Source organism: Doryrhamphus excisus, chromosome 3 (assembly GCF_030265055.1).
Source record: "Doryrhamphus excisus isolate RoL2022-K1 chromosome 3, RoL_Dexc_1.0, whole genome shotgun sequence".
NCBI lineage: Eukaryota > Metazoa > Chordata > Actinopteri > Syngnathiformes > Syngnathidae > Doryrhamphus > Doryrhamphus excisus.
In genome coordinates this window covers 4959427-4975271 of record NC_080468.1, presented here as the reverse complement: position 1 = coordinate 4975271, position 15845 = coordinate 4959427, and the positions used below count along the sequence as shown (strand labels likewise).

Sequence of the window (15845 nt, the reverse complement as noted above, 5' to 3'; positions counted from 1 at the left end):
TAGCAGTATGTCAGCAAATGAAGAACAATATAAATGAATAATGATTTAGAGGTTTAATCAGTTAAAAAATTGAAGTGGCAATAAAACCTAACTACAAAAATGACCCCTCGAAAAGCTAAATGAGGTCTACAGGACCGGTCATACATCTGAAGAGCGCTGTGTCTTTGAGTGAGGAGGGGGGTGTAGTGCGGGGGGGACATTAGCTGTCCGAGTCTGTGTCGTGGCGTCGCCTGTGGCTTTGTGTGGCACCGCCAGGGTCCGTCTTGTGGCTGGAGGGGTTACGGGGGACAGGGGACCCCCCGTCGGAGGAGTCTGTGTCATGGCGCTGCTGTCGGTGACGGGGGTAGGGGGGCTGTCGCTGTGCCTTTAGTTCCCCCCTTGAATGGCTGTCATGTGGTCTGGCTCCGCTCTGACTATGGTATGATGGATTATGATGATGGTGGTCCTTTCGGGGCCTGAAGAGTAATAAGACAACAAATAATCTGACTGGGTGGCTCAAAGTGGCTTCTGTTACGCCAGGGAGGAAGTGGCAACGTCCAGGAATAAAAGATTTTCTCACGCTCCACAGTGTTGTGCGTCCATTTTCATTTTGTCTTTTTCAGATTAGTCTGCATTTCTCAATAGTTATTTAGTTTTACACTGCTGTTTCACTTGATATTTATTCTATCATATATATTTATTATTTTCAACAAGGATCACTTTTAGTGAAAAAAAGTACTAGTAGTAATTGTCAGTAATATTAAAAACTTAAGTTAATAATAAACACGCATGGCCACTGTATTAAGAAATACTGTAATTGTCTCTCTTAGGTCTGTGATTTATAGAAGAGCTTCCATGGCCAGTAAACCACTATGGTTTGAGATTTAATGACATATCAGCGCCCTCTAGTGAGGCTTTGCCCAAATGTCCTGAAATTTCCCCTTGTGGGACTAATAGAGGCATATCTCATCTTACATGTAAGTAAATAAAATTACAATTTTAATACATTTGACTAAAATTATCATTGAAAAACTTCCCCATAAATAAAACATACAAAACAAGTACAAAACATGTAAATTACATATAAATACTGAGTAAAAGCTGATTTTTTTAGATAAAATGGTCAAACCTCTTTTTGTCATCATCTGAATCCGAAGATGAGTTGCTCCTCTGCCTCTTCTTTTTCTTCTTCTTCTCCTTGTTCTTCTTTTCCTTTTTGCTCTTCTTTTCTTTCTTCTTCTTTTTACTCTCCTGCCTTAAAAGTTTAGGGGAAAAAGTGATGTGAGTTTTTTTTTTCTTTTTTGCTCAGCCAAACCTATGGATACTAGATACTTTATTAGGGAAGACCACACAAGGGCGTTCCTAACTTTTTTTTTTCCACCGAAGGTCGAATACTGAAAAAAATCATTATCTCACAGTATCTCATTTATCGCGGTTAATTGGTTCCAGACCGGACCATGATAATACCTGATTTAAGTAGGATTCTATATTTATAAATGGGATATTTTTGTAGTTAGAACAAAACCTATTCACAACCTATTCAAACCTAGACCACAACTCATATCCCGATATATTTAGGTGAAATATCAATATACAATATATTTATCCTGAAATTTTTCCACAAAGTGAGTTTAGACAAAGTCAGAGTCAAACATAAGTGTGAAGACGTTTTATTAAAGTTTAATAAAATGTATATATGTTTAAAATAAATTTAAAGTAAAAAATAAGCATAAATAGCCCCTAACATAGTCAATTAACTTGAAATAAATATAGAAAAAGTAAAATATAATCTTTAACCTTCTTTTTTAATAAATCTTCAGCTATGCTCAAATCTCAGCGAATACAAAAATAACAAAATATAAAGTGTCCTGTTTGAGAGGACAATTTTAACAACACAAATATACTTTACTTTGAGCTTTATCTTTTTTGTCAAACATTAAAAAAAACAAAAAAACATATATATATGCATGTCCTTAATCCGTGAAATATTTTGGGCCAGAGACACCAACCTATCAACTGCATCGAGCTTTGTCTGTCTTCCTTGTACATTTGCCATACAAGGAAGCAGACTCTCATGCAAAGACAGCTGGGATAGCCTCTGGCATGCAACAGGACAGTCAGTACAGAAAATGGTTGGATGGGCCAAAAATAGCCCCTGCTGCACTTTGGCCATGCATGGCCTACACAGTCAAATGAGATAAGCTATATAAAAATCTACCACTAATAATGTTTTATTTTAATTGACATTATAATGAAATTGACAATAGGTTTATTATTGTGGTTGCTTCAGATCCACTACATAGTGACAACTGATTAATTATAAACTAATATTTGATGTAGCTAAATAACCAAAGCATTGCACACAGCTGTCAGTATGATGCAATGCGGTATGAAATTTAACAAAATATATAATAGGATATTACAAGCGCTTTACGCTGTTTGCAAAGGCATAGTTCATGGTTGTACTGGAAATCATTACATTACGTACCCAATGTTGTGTGTCTAAGTACTGTAGTTAATGATCTAATACTGTCTTACCGTTGTTCTGTCTCTTCTTCTTTGTCTACACTCTCTGATGGCGTTGCTGTTGAGGTTGCTGGTTGAACGCTTGCCTTGTGGTGCTGGAAGTCAAATGGTTACTTTTTATGTATTATTCATCAAACGTGGGGGAGGAGACAATTATATCATGATCTAATTTGCATAATTGACCATGTTACATTTGCACAAATGTATTGCAAACATTGATGTATGTTATTAGATTCTGTGTGTGTTTCTTTACCGTAAAGACTGGCAAGCCCATTTTAACAGCCTGCTTTTCCGTCTGGGAGAGGACCACTTTTCGTGACCCTGCACTGCACACAGAGAGAAACAAACAAACACATTAAACAGACTCAAATGAGAAGAACACCCACAACCATAACTGTCAAGGGGACGTTGGTTGTTTTTTATATGCGCTCTACCTAATGTTGCTACCTTGAAAAACAGGATGAGGTGTGTAGTTACACTATTTTAAGGTCATATGAGAACACTTTTCAAGTTTAGAAATCTATTTTAAAGACAACAACAAAGAAAAAAAATCACCTGGAGCTCCCCAAACCTGAGATACGATCCACATTCCTCTCTTCACCTTCATCTTCGTCCCTCCTACAAATATCGGCCAAATCCTGTGGAATTATAAAGACATTTGACTCTTCTAGGTTGCTTACTAACTTAGGTGCCACCACAATAGACAGGTAAGAAAAGTGAATGTACAATACCTCTTTGGTCAGTCCAGTCGGTTGCCGCTTTGTAACCTTGTGTCCTCTACATTGAATATGAAAAATTAAGATTCATTCTGTATTACATTCATGGCCTGTTTATCAAGTACTATACTTACAAGGCAGCCATCAATGCATCATGTTCTGCAGCCTTGACAGCAGCGAGCTCCTCTTCTTTGGTGGCGGGTCTGCTGCCTTTTTTGTCTTTGGAGTACCATGTCAGATCTTTTCCTTTTTGCCAGCGTCCCACTGGTGCCATTAAAGAATTCCCTGCAAATGGCACATGGCATCAAAACAGAGAATTAATGGTGACAAAATTTTATAATTTGACTGTAAATATGTACACAATTATTTTGACCGAATTAATTCTTTATCTAATCATTTCTACAAAGATGAACTCCATCACATTACAATTCATGGTGAATATAATTTTAGCACTTTTTTTTTTTAGCATGTGATCAGTAATGTTGCCTTGGAGAAGTTAGCAGAAGTTAATTGGGGACCATGAGTGCTGGTTAATACATTACAGCATATCATAGCAATCCCAGAAAGCATGCAAATATTTAAGTAAATATTTAAGTTGACTTGCAAGGTTGGAGACACACATTTTGCAATGTAATTTCGTTAAAATCTATGTAATTTAAAGATAACGTCATTTTAACTATTTTTGATGCGCAGTCACCACATGGGTGCTTATCTAGATGCTTTTAAACAGCCACTGCTACAAACGTGGTTAGCAGAACATGGGAGAAAGAACGACGTGGGAGTACATCCATATGACACATGTGCATTTCTCTAACTGTGTCCTATCTAACAATTGCATCTAGGGTACATGTCTGATATACACCACATTTAATTAACTTGTACGATCGAATGCAGTAATTCGGCAAAAGTTGCGGTGGCCTTCCACGTAGACGGGGATGTTGACACAGACGAGGGGGGCTCAAATAGAGCCGCTACGTGGTTCAACACGGCCGTAGCGATGAAAACCTGCTGCAGACTGGACTTAAAACAAAAATAGCGGAATTTAAAAAACGAGTCAAGATTCTGTGTGATGAAGGGCACGACAATTCAAGGTATGACCATGATGGTTAAATAAGTCGTGTATCAATGTAAATAACTACTAAACTAACTAAATCGCTACTACCTAGTGTGCTTGTGTTTGCTAGCATTCAAGCTAGGCGCTACAAATGGTTAGCACTGGCTTCACACCTACCAAGATAATTCTCTCGGTGTTTATCCACTTTGACATCATCCCAGTTGAACTGGTCTTGGCCTCCTCGAACCCCTCCTGATCTTGACGAACCGAACATTTCTGCCCCTTGAAGGCGTTACTGTGTATTAAATGTGCTAGCGTGTGTTAGCTATAGCCGAGTCGCGGCCTGGCGTCGTCGTTCTCACAACCGGGGACGCATCCGGTTCCTGTACTTCCCTGTGTGTTGTGGCGCAGCCTTTTCTTTTCGAATAACCCACTACAGTATTTTTAAAAGCAATATATATTCATACATATAAATTAATTTCTAGTGGTAACGTTTCTGTGAACTGAAAACACTAACGTCGACAGCGTCTCCTCACTATTTTACTCTCACCATTGGCGACACAAATCTTTTTTTGTTTGATAAAAATATGAAATAAAAAAGAAACTATGAAGTTGCGAATTGAATTGCAGTTTTTGAAAAAATAGAATCAACTAAAACGTGCCAGCTCTTGTTTACAAAACATGCGCGTCGCACATTTAACATTGTTTTGGATTTCGTCGCGGGAAGATGACGTAGTCTACACGACAAGAAAACACTTAATGGGTGTTGGAGCAAAGAAACAGAGAGGACGAATGCATTCCTTCGGGGACGTCCTCACGACGTGACGTTCATATAGCTGCCGATGTTTATGAGATATTTTGCCAGGTTTTATTCAGGTAGGAAGATTGTTTTGAAACAGCGTTTCTTTGCCCAATCGTACGTCAGTGGTGGGGCCAATGGCTGCTATTGAGATGCTGCATGTTTTTTTTTTGCATTCGATTAACTTTAAAGAGCAGATGTAATATCTACATATTACTCAGACATACGTGGCTCAGTTAGTGAATAATTACAGAACTTACAACATTTTATTGCTGCTTTGGTCATCCCGGTATACAGCTGTTTTCATTGGTTACCGCATTTATTATTTGGTTGCATTTGCAATATTATCCAAACAAGATCACTATAAATCTTTTCAATCATGTAATTCCAAATAATATTGTTTTTACAATACATTTGAAAGAGGAATGGACTTTTCTTTATGACCAGTTCCAAAGAAAGCTCACATGATTTGCATCATTCCACTTTCAGTTCACATGGTGACATTTTAATGAGAGTCAGCCCATAGTGATAAACTCAGAAGTACTCTGTAACAGAGCAGTAATCCAGATGCAAGTACAATCGTCCCTCGTCACATCGCGGTTTGAATTTCACAGTCACACTTACCTCAGTTAAAAAAAAAGTCATGCTATTTCGTGGGTTGGCCAGAAAACCAAGTGTGTGTTTACTTGTCAAACAGAGCCTCTTCACTTACTATATGTACAAAAAAGGAACCCCCTGGCCCTTTAAGGTTTAGTTAAAAAATGCACATTTAAGCAGTTTTGACATTTTTTTCCCTGCAATGTGTCAGCCATATTGCTGTAATGTTTGCTCAGGCACACTTAAATCGATACCAGGAATAAAGCATTGTATTTAAAGGGTACCTGTAATGCTTTTTTCCATTTTTCTGGCCCGTAAATGTAGTTAGAATGTTGTATTCTCGTGTTAAACGATGCCAAAGTTTCAGATAATGAGGTTTGCGCATTTAGAAGTGAGCCCTGAAAGAAGTTTGGGATGGCTCAAAATGCTCGGTTTCAAAAGGTGTGGTAAAACTGACTCTTTGTGAAGTCACAGAGGGGCCTTATATGGTTCATAGTTAGGAAGCACTTGGGGCGTGGGACCAATCACATCGGATTGGGCATGCCCGGAGGCGGGCAATGGGTGTAATACATTAAAACAGACCATTTTGTCAGGAAGCACAAATCCAAGGAAATACAGCTGGAATAGGTGCAGATTCTGGAAAATCTCTGAAGTTTTCTGTGTGGGTTATTGTGTGTAGCTGCTCTATAGGAGACCACAATTGAAAAATGCACAATAGGTCCTCTTTAAGTATGACAGGCTTTATATGTGTGATTCCTGTTATTGAAATTTGCTTTAACTTCTTTAATACTTGGGGTAGAGAAGTGAATGAGTTATCAAATTAAAGTTAAAGTCATTTGCATCAGATAGAATCAAACACAGACTTGATTTAATTCAACCTGTTCATTCATTCATTGTTAATTCAACCTGTTCATTCAGTGCACTTATTTCAAATAACATGTAAATGCATTTGCCATTAGTGTTGTTTATTTGTTTTGTATCAATATTTTATACCTGATTCCCTTACAGAAAACAATAGGGATTGAGGAAACCTCACCCACACTATTCAGAATCCAGCTATTTCTAATATATTTATAAATGTAATACATTTAAATTTATAGATTTATAAATTAATAATAGCTATCTATAATAAAAATAGTTCAGAAAACTAAGTGTGTGTTTACTTGTCCAACAGAGCCTCTTCACTTACTATATGTACAAAAAAGGAACCCCCTGGCCCTTTAAGGGAAGTGTTCAAGAGGCAATGGAGAATGACTCTTGTCATTTGCACCTGCAAGCACATCTTGGCTGCATCAGGATCACTTGGAGACTAGACAAACAGCTTGTAAATGCTGTGATTTTTTTGTCATACTTTTTGTCATGCGGTAGGCATTTAGGCATCATGTGGCACTAATTACCACATCATTGGATACTTGATACATGTACTAAGAAGTATTTCTTATTTTTAATTTTTAAATAATAAAGAAGGTAGAGCACACTTCCTGATGGCTGTGGTACCTTTGGGTATTCATGTCGGAGGACATTGCTAGTGTGAGTAAACATGGCCCTGCCCTCCCGCCTGGCTCTGCAGCGTGCAGCAATCACGCCCACCCTAATCACTTGACTCCTGGCTGGAGCCGTGTGCATTGAAAGGAGGCAAGGAGGCAGACAGGCTTTACCTTCTGACGTGGTTCGTAGTGTGTCACAGGATAGGCAAGGTAAGGCTGAAATGGCTGATTTTAGATGACTCATTGTTGTGTGCTATTCCTGCTTCCAGAAGCAGAATAAGTCTGTGCAATTAGTGAGTAATTGGTCCTCCAGGGAGCCATGGTACCATAGTGATTGCCTCCCTTCTTCCAAGTGTCATTTCAGTCTCATTAGGTCAGCCTGGCTCGTCAACGTGCATTGAAAACCTCTCGTCTGACTTACTGCTTTTTAAGACTCGGCCTTTAAAATACCAGCGGTTTCGCATCATCCAGCCACTTTTGTGAAGTTGTCTCTTTCACTCTCGTGTCTTTCAGCTATGGCTGGACCCAGGCCTGTGGTGTTGAGTGGCCCATCCGGGGCGGGGAAAAGTACTTTGCTCAGGAAGCTCCTGAAGGAATACAGCGGCGTCTTTGGCTTCAGTGTCTCACGTGAGTAATCAGACTGTATTCCTTCCACATTCATAAAAGTGCTATAAAATGATCATATATGGAGCTTTTTTCCCCCAGCTCCACCTTCAAGCCAAAGTGCTTCTTTGTTAGTCATCGAGATCTTGAAATGACTCTGCTTGCGTTCATTAGGTCTCCAATTGGTTATTGTGAGGCCTTGTGTGTTGGCATCAACCAGCCTTTATTCAACTGTCTACAACTGCTACAAAATGCTGCTGCACGTCTTTTGACCAACACTTGTAGAAAGACATTCTAACACATTCATGTTAGGTTAACTGTCTAAATGGTCCATAAGTATGAATGTGAGTGTGAATGGTTCTTTGTCTATACGTACCCTGCGACTGCCTGGCAACCAGTCCAGGGTGTACCCTCCCTGCCTCTGACCTTTTTAATTGGGGGAAAAAAAAACCTTTACATAATGTCTATTAAAATTAATTTGAAGGAATACTTGCTTTTATTATTGGGCCCTGAGATGTATTGTTTTTTTTTCTACAATGTCCAATTTATTTAAAAATGTCACACTACAGGTCCAAAGGACAAAGTGCTGTAAACATATTACATATAATATGCAAACATATTTTATTCATATTTTCTTTTCTTTAAACAAGCCAATCTTTCCAAACTACTTTGCATATAGAAAAGTGGAACGATTTGGTCGTCAAATATAAACCACCAGATTTGCCTTTGCTGTGGAAATTACTGCACTGAGCAAAACAAGAGCAGGGTGACTCTTGAATCTCTAAAGTAGTTATTGTAAAGACTTATGCACTAAAATATATATTTAAATTTACTATGGATAATAATGTCAACATTAGGGTAAGAAATGGGCAAGAAATGCATTAATTAATTTCAAATACATTCTCCCTGTCTTTTCTTCCTTCATCTGTCAAGTACCAACAGGGAAAACAGGCAATTCTAAATAAAGTGCAGTGAAACCTTTTTTATAGTATTTGATATTTGATAATTTATTTAAAACTAATTGGGGTCAATATGTAAATAATAGGTTGTACATGTACGGTATTTATATAGCACAGGGGTGCTCACACTTTTGCATGCTATCAAACATATTAAAAAGGTTTCAGTAAAGGCACATTTTCAGATTCAGGTGTAGAAAAACACTTCTATAGTGGAGTGCAACCATGAAACGGTTCACTTTTTTTCACCACTACAATTGAACACATACTATTGTTATGAATATACTGAGTTAGTTTATCTGTAATCAGAATAATAAAGATGAACAAATCAGGAGGTGCCTTAATGTCAGGCTGACTGTTCTATGACATTTACAAAGTGACCCACCCTACCTTTGCGATTGCCATAACGGACACCCCTGATGTAGCATATACATATATTATGTCCATTCATACAATGTTTTTATTAACACGCAGAAAAATACCCCTTCATTTTCAAGGTGTGGCAGTTCAGTTTAGCAGTTTAGCTCTGTGCTTCAACCACTTTCTTTGCTTCAAACAAAGTAGATGTTTCATTCACAAGATAATTGTTTCAATGAATGAGGAAAAGATGCCTGAATGTTGTGAATTATGATTCGTCACGCAGATACAACAAGAAATCCACGACCCGGAGAAGAGAATGGCAAAGGTAAAGCTCACTTTTTCCTCTTTTGGTAATTCCTGCAACATTTACGCGTGTGTCCCGGTGACCCAGATTACCACTACGTCACGAGGGAAGCCATGCACGCCGCCATCGACAAAGGCGATTTCATTGAGAACGCAGAGTTTTCTGGGAACCTGTACGGAACGAGTAAAGCGGCTGTGCAAGACGTTAAGGACCGCAACCTCATTTGTATACTGGATGTAGACATGCAGGGGGTGAGGAACATCAAGAGCACCGACCTCAATCCTATTTACATCTCCATCCAGCCTCCGTCTTTGGACGTCCTGGTGAGAAAACATGATCTACTTTGACATGACCTGTGAACTGTGACTATCCTGCTATATAAATGAATCCTGGGCTTAATTTATTAAATTTCTTTCAGGAAAATCGTTTAAGGAACCGGAAAACGGAGTCAGAGGAAAGCCTCCAGAAGCGCTTGCTTGCCGCCAAGATGGACATGGAGTTCAGTAAGTGCATTTTTTTGGTTTGTTAGTTCTCAAAGACTAAATTTGATAAGTGAGTGACTTTGTACTTTCTCGTAGGTAAAGAAGCCGGCGTGTTTGACGTCATCATTGTCAACGACAACTTGGAAGATGCTTACGGCCAGTTAAGAGATGCTCTCCTTGAGGTGACCAACTACTGTTTTGACATTCAAACTAGTAGCTGTTATTCTAATTCCTTACTCCAATACTTATTCCTCACACAAACACAGTTAATGAAATTGAAGAAGCAGGTTAGCTCCTTTTTAGCTGGAAATCCAAAAGTCACCCTCGATAAATGATAACATTACATTACACTTTGTAACATGTCACAACCAGGATGCCTCTTTTCTTAGTGCTCTTGAACGCTACATTACATTTAATTCATGGTAGTTATGTTTAACTTAGCCTGAGTTTTACTTTTGGGTCTATTTTAACTATAGCAATTGTGCTTTAAAAACATAAACCACAACCAGAAGTGTATTGAATTTGATTTTTCTCTTTTCAGGAAATTAACCAGGTCAAGAAAGTCAACATGTCCTCGTAGGAGACGGGCATTGTAATGCCATTTCTAATCCCAGTCACTCCTGTTTAAAACGTCTACTACCCTCATTGTTAACATTCCATCCAAAAGGTAGTCTGAAGGAAAAAAAAAAAAGACATCGCCTCCTACTGGATGTCTAAAGGTGTAGGTTTACATGGTGTGTAGACATGTAGTTCATACTCAGTACTGTAATGTGGATCCTGTATTTTTTAGTATTTACATTTGTACAATAAAAAAAAAACTCAGCTATTGTATGATTATGTGACTGGTACAGTATGCAGTGATCAAAATGTTAACGACTAATGGCAAATGTTACTGAGGTCATTCCGACAAGTTGAAGAGCTGGTCTGTCAAGCTCAGCCGCAGCGGCGGCGGCACTGTTGACTGTGGATGGTAAGCCCTGAACATTACATTGGATTTAAAAGGGGAGCATGCAAGTCAGCTGAAACCATGTATATTGAAATTCCAGTTAACACTTCTCTACATTTGTGCTCATAATGTGCTAACTTAAGTTTGGTTTGCTAAAAAGAAACAAGATGTGTTGTTTTAGGATAAAAACAATATTTTATGTGTTTAATAAACAAGTAATCGTGTCTTTTAGAAGAGCTTCAATAGAACAATTAAAGACGTTTTAAGATGTTTTCTTTTATTGTATACCTGCAGACTCAAGGAAAGTCAATTAAACAGCCTGTTTGTCCAGTTATTACTACTATTATATTTTTTCTTCAATGACTCACTTAACTTGGTTCTCCCATGACAATCCATATTTGGGTGTGGATGAGAGCAATGTTCCCACTACTTTTTCAAGTGTTTGAGCGTACACACAAACAGCCCGAGCATTGCCTGCTGTGAGCGCCTTCAGACATGCACACTTGTAGTATCACACCTGTCCAAAACCTGACAACTTCATGTACTCCAAATTCCAATGCAGTATAACCACAATGGGTACAAAAGATCAGCATGGCTTTCTTTTATAAGGCATGTAAAAGAAAGGCGATGTATTTCCTTTCTGTTTTGCAGCAGCCTGTTCTGGCACAACTTCATTCTGGAACATTACTTGAAAGTAATGCCAAAGAAAAAAATCGCGCAAACTCTGCATAATGCTTCCTGTATTTGTTTTTCATGCCACACCTCATCAAAATAAACACGTCCCAGTACCACATGCACTGTTAAGCCACTTATTCCACACTTTTTATTCAGACAGCCAGGTTTCACTTCACAATCATCCCTTGCTCAAAGAGGGAAAACGCCCATATTCAACTCTTGTTCTTTTGATCTCACATACTGACATCCAGTGGCAATGTTACAAAATTTTCAAATGTGTAAATCATGTCTGATGAAGTATATCCGATGAAGCACGACTTGAACTTTACTATGATACCATATTCACTTCTCTACCCCAAATATTAAAGAAGTTAGACAGATTTTATAGCGGGAAGTCCTCATTTGCTTTTACACTGTTGTTATGAATAAAGTTTATTTTTGAAAAAAAAAAAAACCAACTAATTGGGTAACTACTACTATGTATTCGGTCTTCGCATTCAGTGATTGGCCAGCTGTAGTCACACACAACTGGACACTACTAGATAAAGGAGCCATTATGCCTTATCACACGCGCGCACACAATACAGATAACGACTCTCTCCTTGCTTGGCTCGACTTCAACTCACGTTCTCTATTTCGGTTAGTTGGTAGACTTGTTTTGTTACGTACGCGGTCCGTTTGGCAAGACGTAGCTGTAAACGGCCACTGCCTGTGTGATTTTATCTGCTGGCCTCTAATTTGGCTAGTAATATGAAGTCATTTGTGACACTTTGTTCATCGTAAACAGTGCAAATATAGCTGAATAAAAAACAAAAATAACGAGCAACTTCTGATCAATCCATGCCAGCTTCAGACTTTAAAATTTAAGCCCCCCCCCCTCCATTTCCTGCTGAACCACACCCACTCCGGTTTATGACCCTCCCACTGTGCAAACAGTATGCATAGATAATTTAGATGGGTGAACCTAATATGCAACATGTATAAGTTTTTATTTTTAATTGAAAGATGCCATATTAAAGGAAATATTTCATAATGCTACATTATTGTTTTTAAACATTTCAAAATGCACCTGCGTTGTTTTGTGATTCAGTTTAATAAAAAAGTGTGATTGTCCAGTCATTTCTTCATTGTACTTTTCGTAAAATTGTTAAAACTTAAAATCTTGTATCGTTCTCGTGGAGCCCATTTTGTGCATCTGCTCGTCTTGTGACGCCCCGACTATATATCATTCACAGCATCTTCTGAATGCCTTATATTTGTATTTGAATTAATTCCGCCAAATTTATGCTTTATAATACTTACTTTAGGCAACAAATTTGGAAAATGTGCTTAAACATACTACAACACAACAAGATTTAGTAATCAATATATTGTCGAAAAACCGCAAGAGTGAAGCTGTTGAGTGGAGTTTTTTTAATAATCAAATGTGAACACATTTGAAAGATAAAACAGGTTTTCTTTTTTAAAAACTACACATTTATGAGCAACCGCCAGCTGTGAGTGTGCTAATATCGGAAAAAAACCTCACATCCTGTATTCCTTTTTGTGATTAAATACTGTACTAACCGCTTTGGAAAAACAAATCCATGCAAGTCAATCATTGAAAAACAACCAAAAAAACAGAACTAATCCCAACACCATGAGCTCACACATTATTGAACCGACTCTAAAATGCCTCAAAAGACAATTCATTTCACAAATACTAATTGTAGTAACGTCATACATTGCTAATACTCACACTAATTTACTTGAACACAGTCATGTCCCCTAATGAGCTTACCTTTTAAAAACTTAATATCTAACAGAAAGTCAACTAACAATACATTTGACAGTGAGTTTTACATTATGTAAATTAACTCAAAGCAATCTGAAGACAACAAAATGCTAAATGCTGTCTAACGATATGTAAATCTAGAATGTGCCTATTGACTAAAATCTAGTCATTTTGAGTATACTTCAACACTTTGTGTGTGTTTTGCTGACCTCACGGCAACCAGTCCAGAACAATACACACACTGTGGGATTGAACGCCCCTAATACGGCCATCATTTGTTGTAACTAGGTAGGCATTTGACTACATTTACTTGATCCAATATGAGGAAAATTCATAATTAAGTGATTAACTTTATTACCTTTATATTTCTGGGATGAGAGAATCTGTATGTACTCCTGTTCAGTACATGACTTCCCATATATTGATGTAGTCTAGTATTTCATTCTGTCTTAGCTGCTGCAAAATGAATGTTTATCATGTTTTTGGTGTCAGTTACAGAAATAAATAGGTTTATTGGTAAATGTGACCTGTAAAACAATCATTGCTTAGTTTTGACGTCATAAAAAGCCCGATAAGGATCGCTTGAACCACGAGGCAGAAAAAAAGTGTATTTCCTGACATGGAATGGTTTGTTAAATGCTGCTGCACAGTTATATTTGAGTTAATCTTAGTTTACTTCATGTCAGCCCCATTTAAGACTAAAAAGGTTTGTGTTGATTTTAAAAAGCTACTTATTCTGGTAACGATCGTCACTAATCTGGAGGGTGACCGGGTTTCCCACTGGTGTGTACTCATACGTCTGCGTGGATATTTTGGTTTTAAAGCTCTGCTGCCCGCCTTTCACCTTCTGCACTTCGGAACAGTAAGAAGGCTTCACCTCCAGTTTTGCGTGGCTCACTTGGATGGGGACGTTGCGTTCTGACATTGACCGGCTTGGCTGAGCACTGTTTGGTGAGAAGAGGCTTCCGGAAAGGTGCTCTCTGAAACGAGTGAAGAAGCCGCTCCTCTGTCTTGGAGCCACTACAGGACGTCCCACATTGAGAAGCACCGGCTGTCCCACAGTGGAGCCTCCTATCTCTCTCTGGAGGACAGCAATCTCACAAGGCTTCTCATCAGGACCAGAGCTGGTTGATCCGTAAGTTTCTCCCTCCTCTGGGATGTAATCCTCCAAGTCCTCCAGTGCTAGAAAATGAGCTCCATGTGTTGGCGCCTTTACGTCCTGTTTTCCGCAATGATCAAACTCACTCTCCTCTTCATCGTGTTCCCAGATGATGGTTTGTTGATCCTCCATGACTTTGCTGTGGTCTCCAGATGTAAGAACTGGCTCTTCAGTTACTCCTGATGCAGAAGCAGAGGCCTCAAGAGACTGGGCCTGTTCTACTAGCTTGTTGTTAGAATTGTTTGCATTCAGGTTTTCCGGTGGGGATCGTTTAGGTCTGGAAGGAGTGGTTGTGCGATCAGAGCAAGCCGGTGACACACCCCTCCTCCTGGACAACCGAGGAGATTTATTCACCTTGTACTCGATCACCTCCTCCACCTCAACCCAATTGGGCTTGCTCTCAACAGTGGCAGCAGCGCTAGCCTCAGTCCCCTCAGCCTCAGTCACATAGAAAGTCGGGAATGTGGTTTTCCTTGGAGGGGCCATTCTCCTTGTCCTGGTTGTGGAGGTTTCCGAGGAGGAAATTTCTGTGCGGTGGGCTCCAGCAATGGTCAGGCCAGGGGACTTGTGCCTCCTCATACGGGGATTCTTCACCACTGTGGTTATGGTCTCTTCGCTGTTAATAGACCACAAGCACTGATGTTATTAGAGTGATCCACTAGAACTCTGCATTGGGTTGCATGCAGTTTTGACACAGGGGGTCCAAGCAGGGTGCGATGGGATTCTATCCAGTGTCACCAAAATGTGACGGAGGCAAATAATGCAAGTGGTATATATATTCATATTGAAAATCAGTGTGATAAGTTGCAGCAGTAAGGTTAATGGTAAAATTTGACAGAATCCATCTTTTAATCAGCCTTGTGAAATAATTTATATTAATTACTAAGGATACTCAGATCAGGGTTTAATGCTGCCAATTACAACACTGATCATTTCATTTTCTACTGCTTATTCTCACGAGGGTCGTGGGGGTGTGGAGCCTATCCCAGCTGTCTTTGGGCGAGAGGCGGGGTACACCCTGGACTGGTCGCCAGCCAATCACAAGGCACATATAGACAAACAACCATTCACACTCACATTCATACCTATGGATAATTTGGAGTCACCAATTAACCTAGCATGTTTTTGGAATGTGGGAGGAAGCCCCACACAGAGATGGGAGAATCGCTACAAGCTGCATTAGTAATAGCCACAGGTGATTTGCTTTTGTTATCAATGCTGAAAGGCATTCATATACAGTATGTCAATCACATGCTTTTTCACGGAAATCAGCCTATACTGATCGGTGGCCGATCGATCAGAGCATCCCTAGTATGTTTCACATCCCACAGATGTTGGGCACAGGGAGAACGCACAGCCAAACACACTGCAAACTGACTACAAAGGACCATTGAAAAAAGTTTTTGGGGAAAATATGTCTGGAACACA

The 15845-nt window shown here is 39.1% G+C and overlaps 3 protein-coding genes across 10 annotated transcripts in view; 1 reads left to right on the top strand and 2 right to left on the bottom strand.

Annotated features, from left to right (window-relative positions):
• Positions 1 to 32: 32 nt before the first annotated feature.
• On the bottom strand, positions 33 to 4995 carry c3h1orf35 (chromosome 3 C1orf35 homolog). Its single transcript, XM_058068233.1, has 8 exons — positions 4453 to 4995; positions 3356 to 3506; positions 3237 to 3282; positions 3061 to 3143; positions 2759 to 2831; positions 2518 to 2600; positions 1109 to 1234; positions 33 to 455 (listed from the first exon to the last, which is right to left on the bottom strand). The coding sequence occupies exons 1-8, from the start codon at positions 4547 to 4549 to the stop codon at positions 200 to 202; spliced, it is 915 nt and encodes a 304-aa protein (XP_057924216.1). The 5' UTR covers positions 4550 to 4995; the 3' UTR covers positions 33 to 199.
• LOC131126070 (guanylate kinase-like) lies at positions 4962 to 11938 on the top strand. The gene is made up of 7 exons (XM_058068235.1): positions 4962 to 5151; positions 7672 to 7785; positions 9361 to 9402; positions 9469 to 9704; positions 9800 to 9884; positions 9960 to 10045; positions 10405 to 11938. Exons 1-7 carry the CDS (start codon positions 5118 to 5120, stop codon positions 10441 to 10443), a joined length of 636 nt encoding a protein of 211 aa, XP_057924218.1. The 5' UTR covers positions 4962 to 5117; the 3' UTR covers positions 10444 to 11938.
• Positions 8749 to 15845, bottom strand: part of obscnb (obscurin, cytoskeletal calmodulin and titin-interacting RhoGEF b) — a 51729-nt gene continuing 44632 nt past the window's right edge. For 7 of the 8 annotated variants that reach the window (XM_058068221.1, XM_058068215.1, XM_058068218.1 and 4 more), the window contains one exon: positions 8750 to 15033. In XM_058068221.1, coding sequence (XP_057924204.1) covers positions 13986 to 15033 — 1048 coding nt within the window. In that variant the 3' untranslated portion in view covers positions 8750 to 13985. Of the gene's footprint in view, positions 15034 to 15845 lie in introns of all 8 variants that reach the window. The other variant, XM_058068216.1, reaches the window with a different exon arrangement.

Coding starts and splice junctions, on each gene's coding strand:
- c3h1orf35 (XM_058068233.1), bottom strand. CDS start 4,549: ATGTTCGGTTCGTCAAGATCAGGAGGGGTTCGAGGAGGCCAAGACCAG. Junction 2,601..2,758: donor TGGGCTTGCCAGTCTTTACG/GTAAAGAAACAC, acceptor TTTGACTTCCAG/CACCACAAGGCAAGCGTTCA. Junction 456..1,108: donor TCAGATGATGACAAAAAGAG/GTTTGACCATTT, acceptor ATTACTCTTCAG/GCCCCGAAAGGACCACCATC.
- LOC131126070 (XM_058068235.1), top strand. CDS start 5,118: ATGTTTATGAGATATTTTGCCAGGTTTTATTCAG. Junction 9,885..9,959: donor CAAGATGGACATGGAGTTCA/GTAAGTGCATTT, acceptor ACTTTCTCGTAG/GTAAAGAAGCCGGCGTGTTT. Junction 10,046..10,404: donor TAAGAGATGCTCTCCTTGAG/GTGACCAACTAC, acceptor TTCTCTTTTCAG/GAAATTAACCAGGTCAAGAA.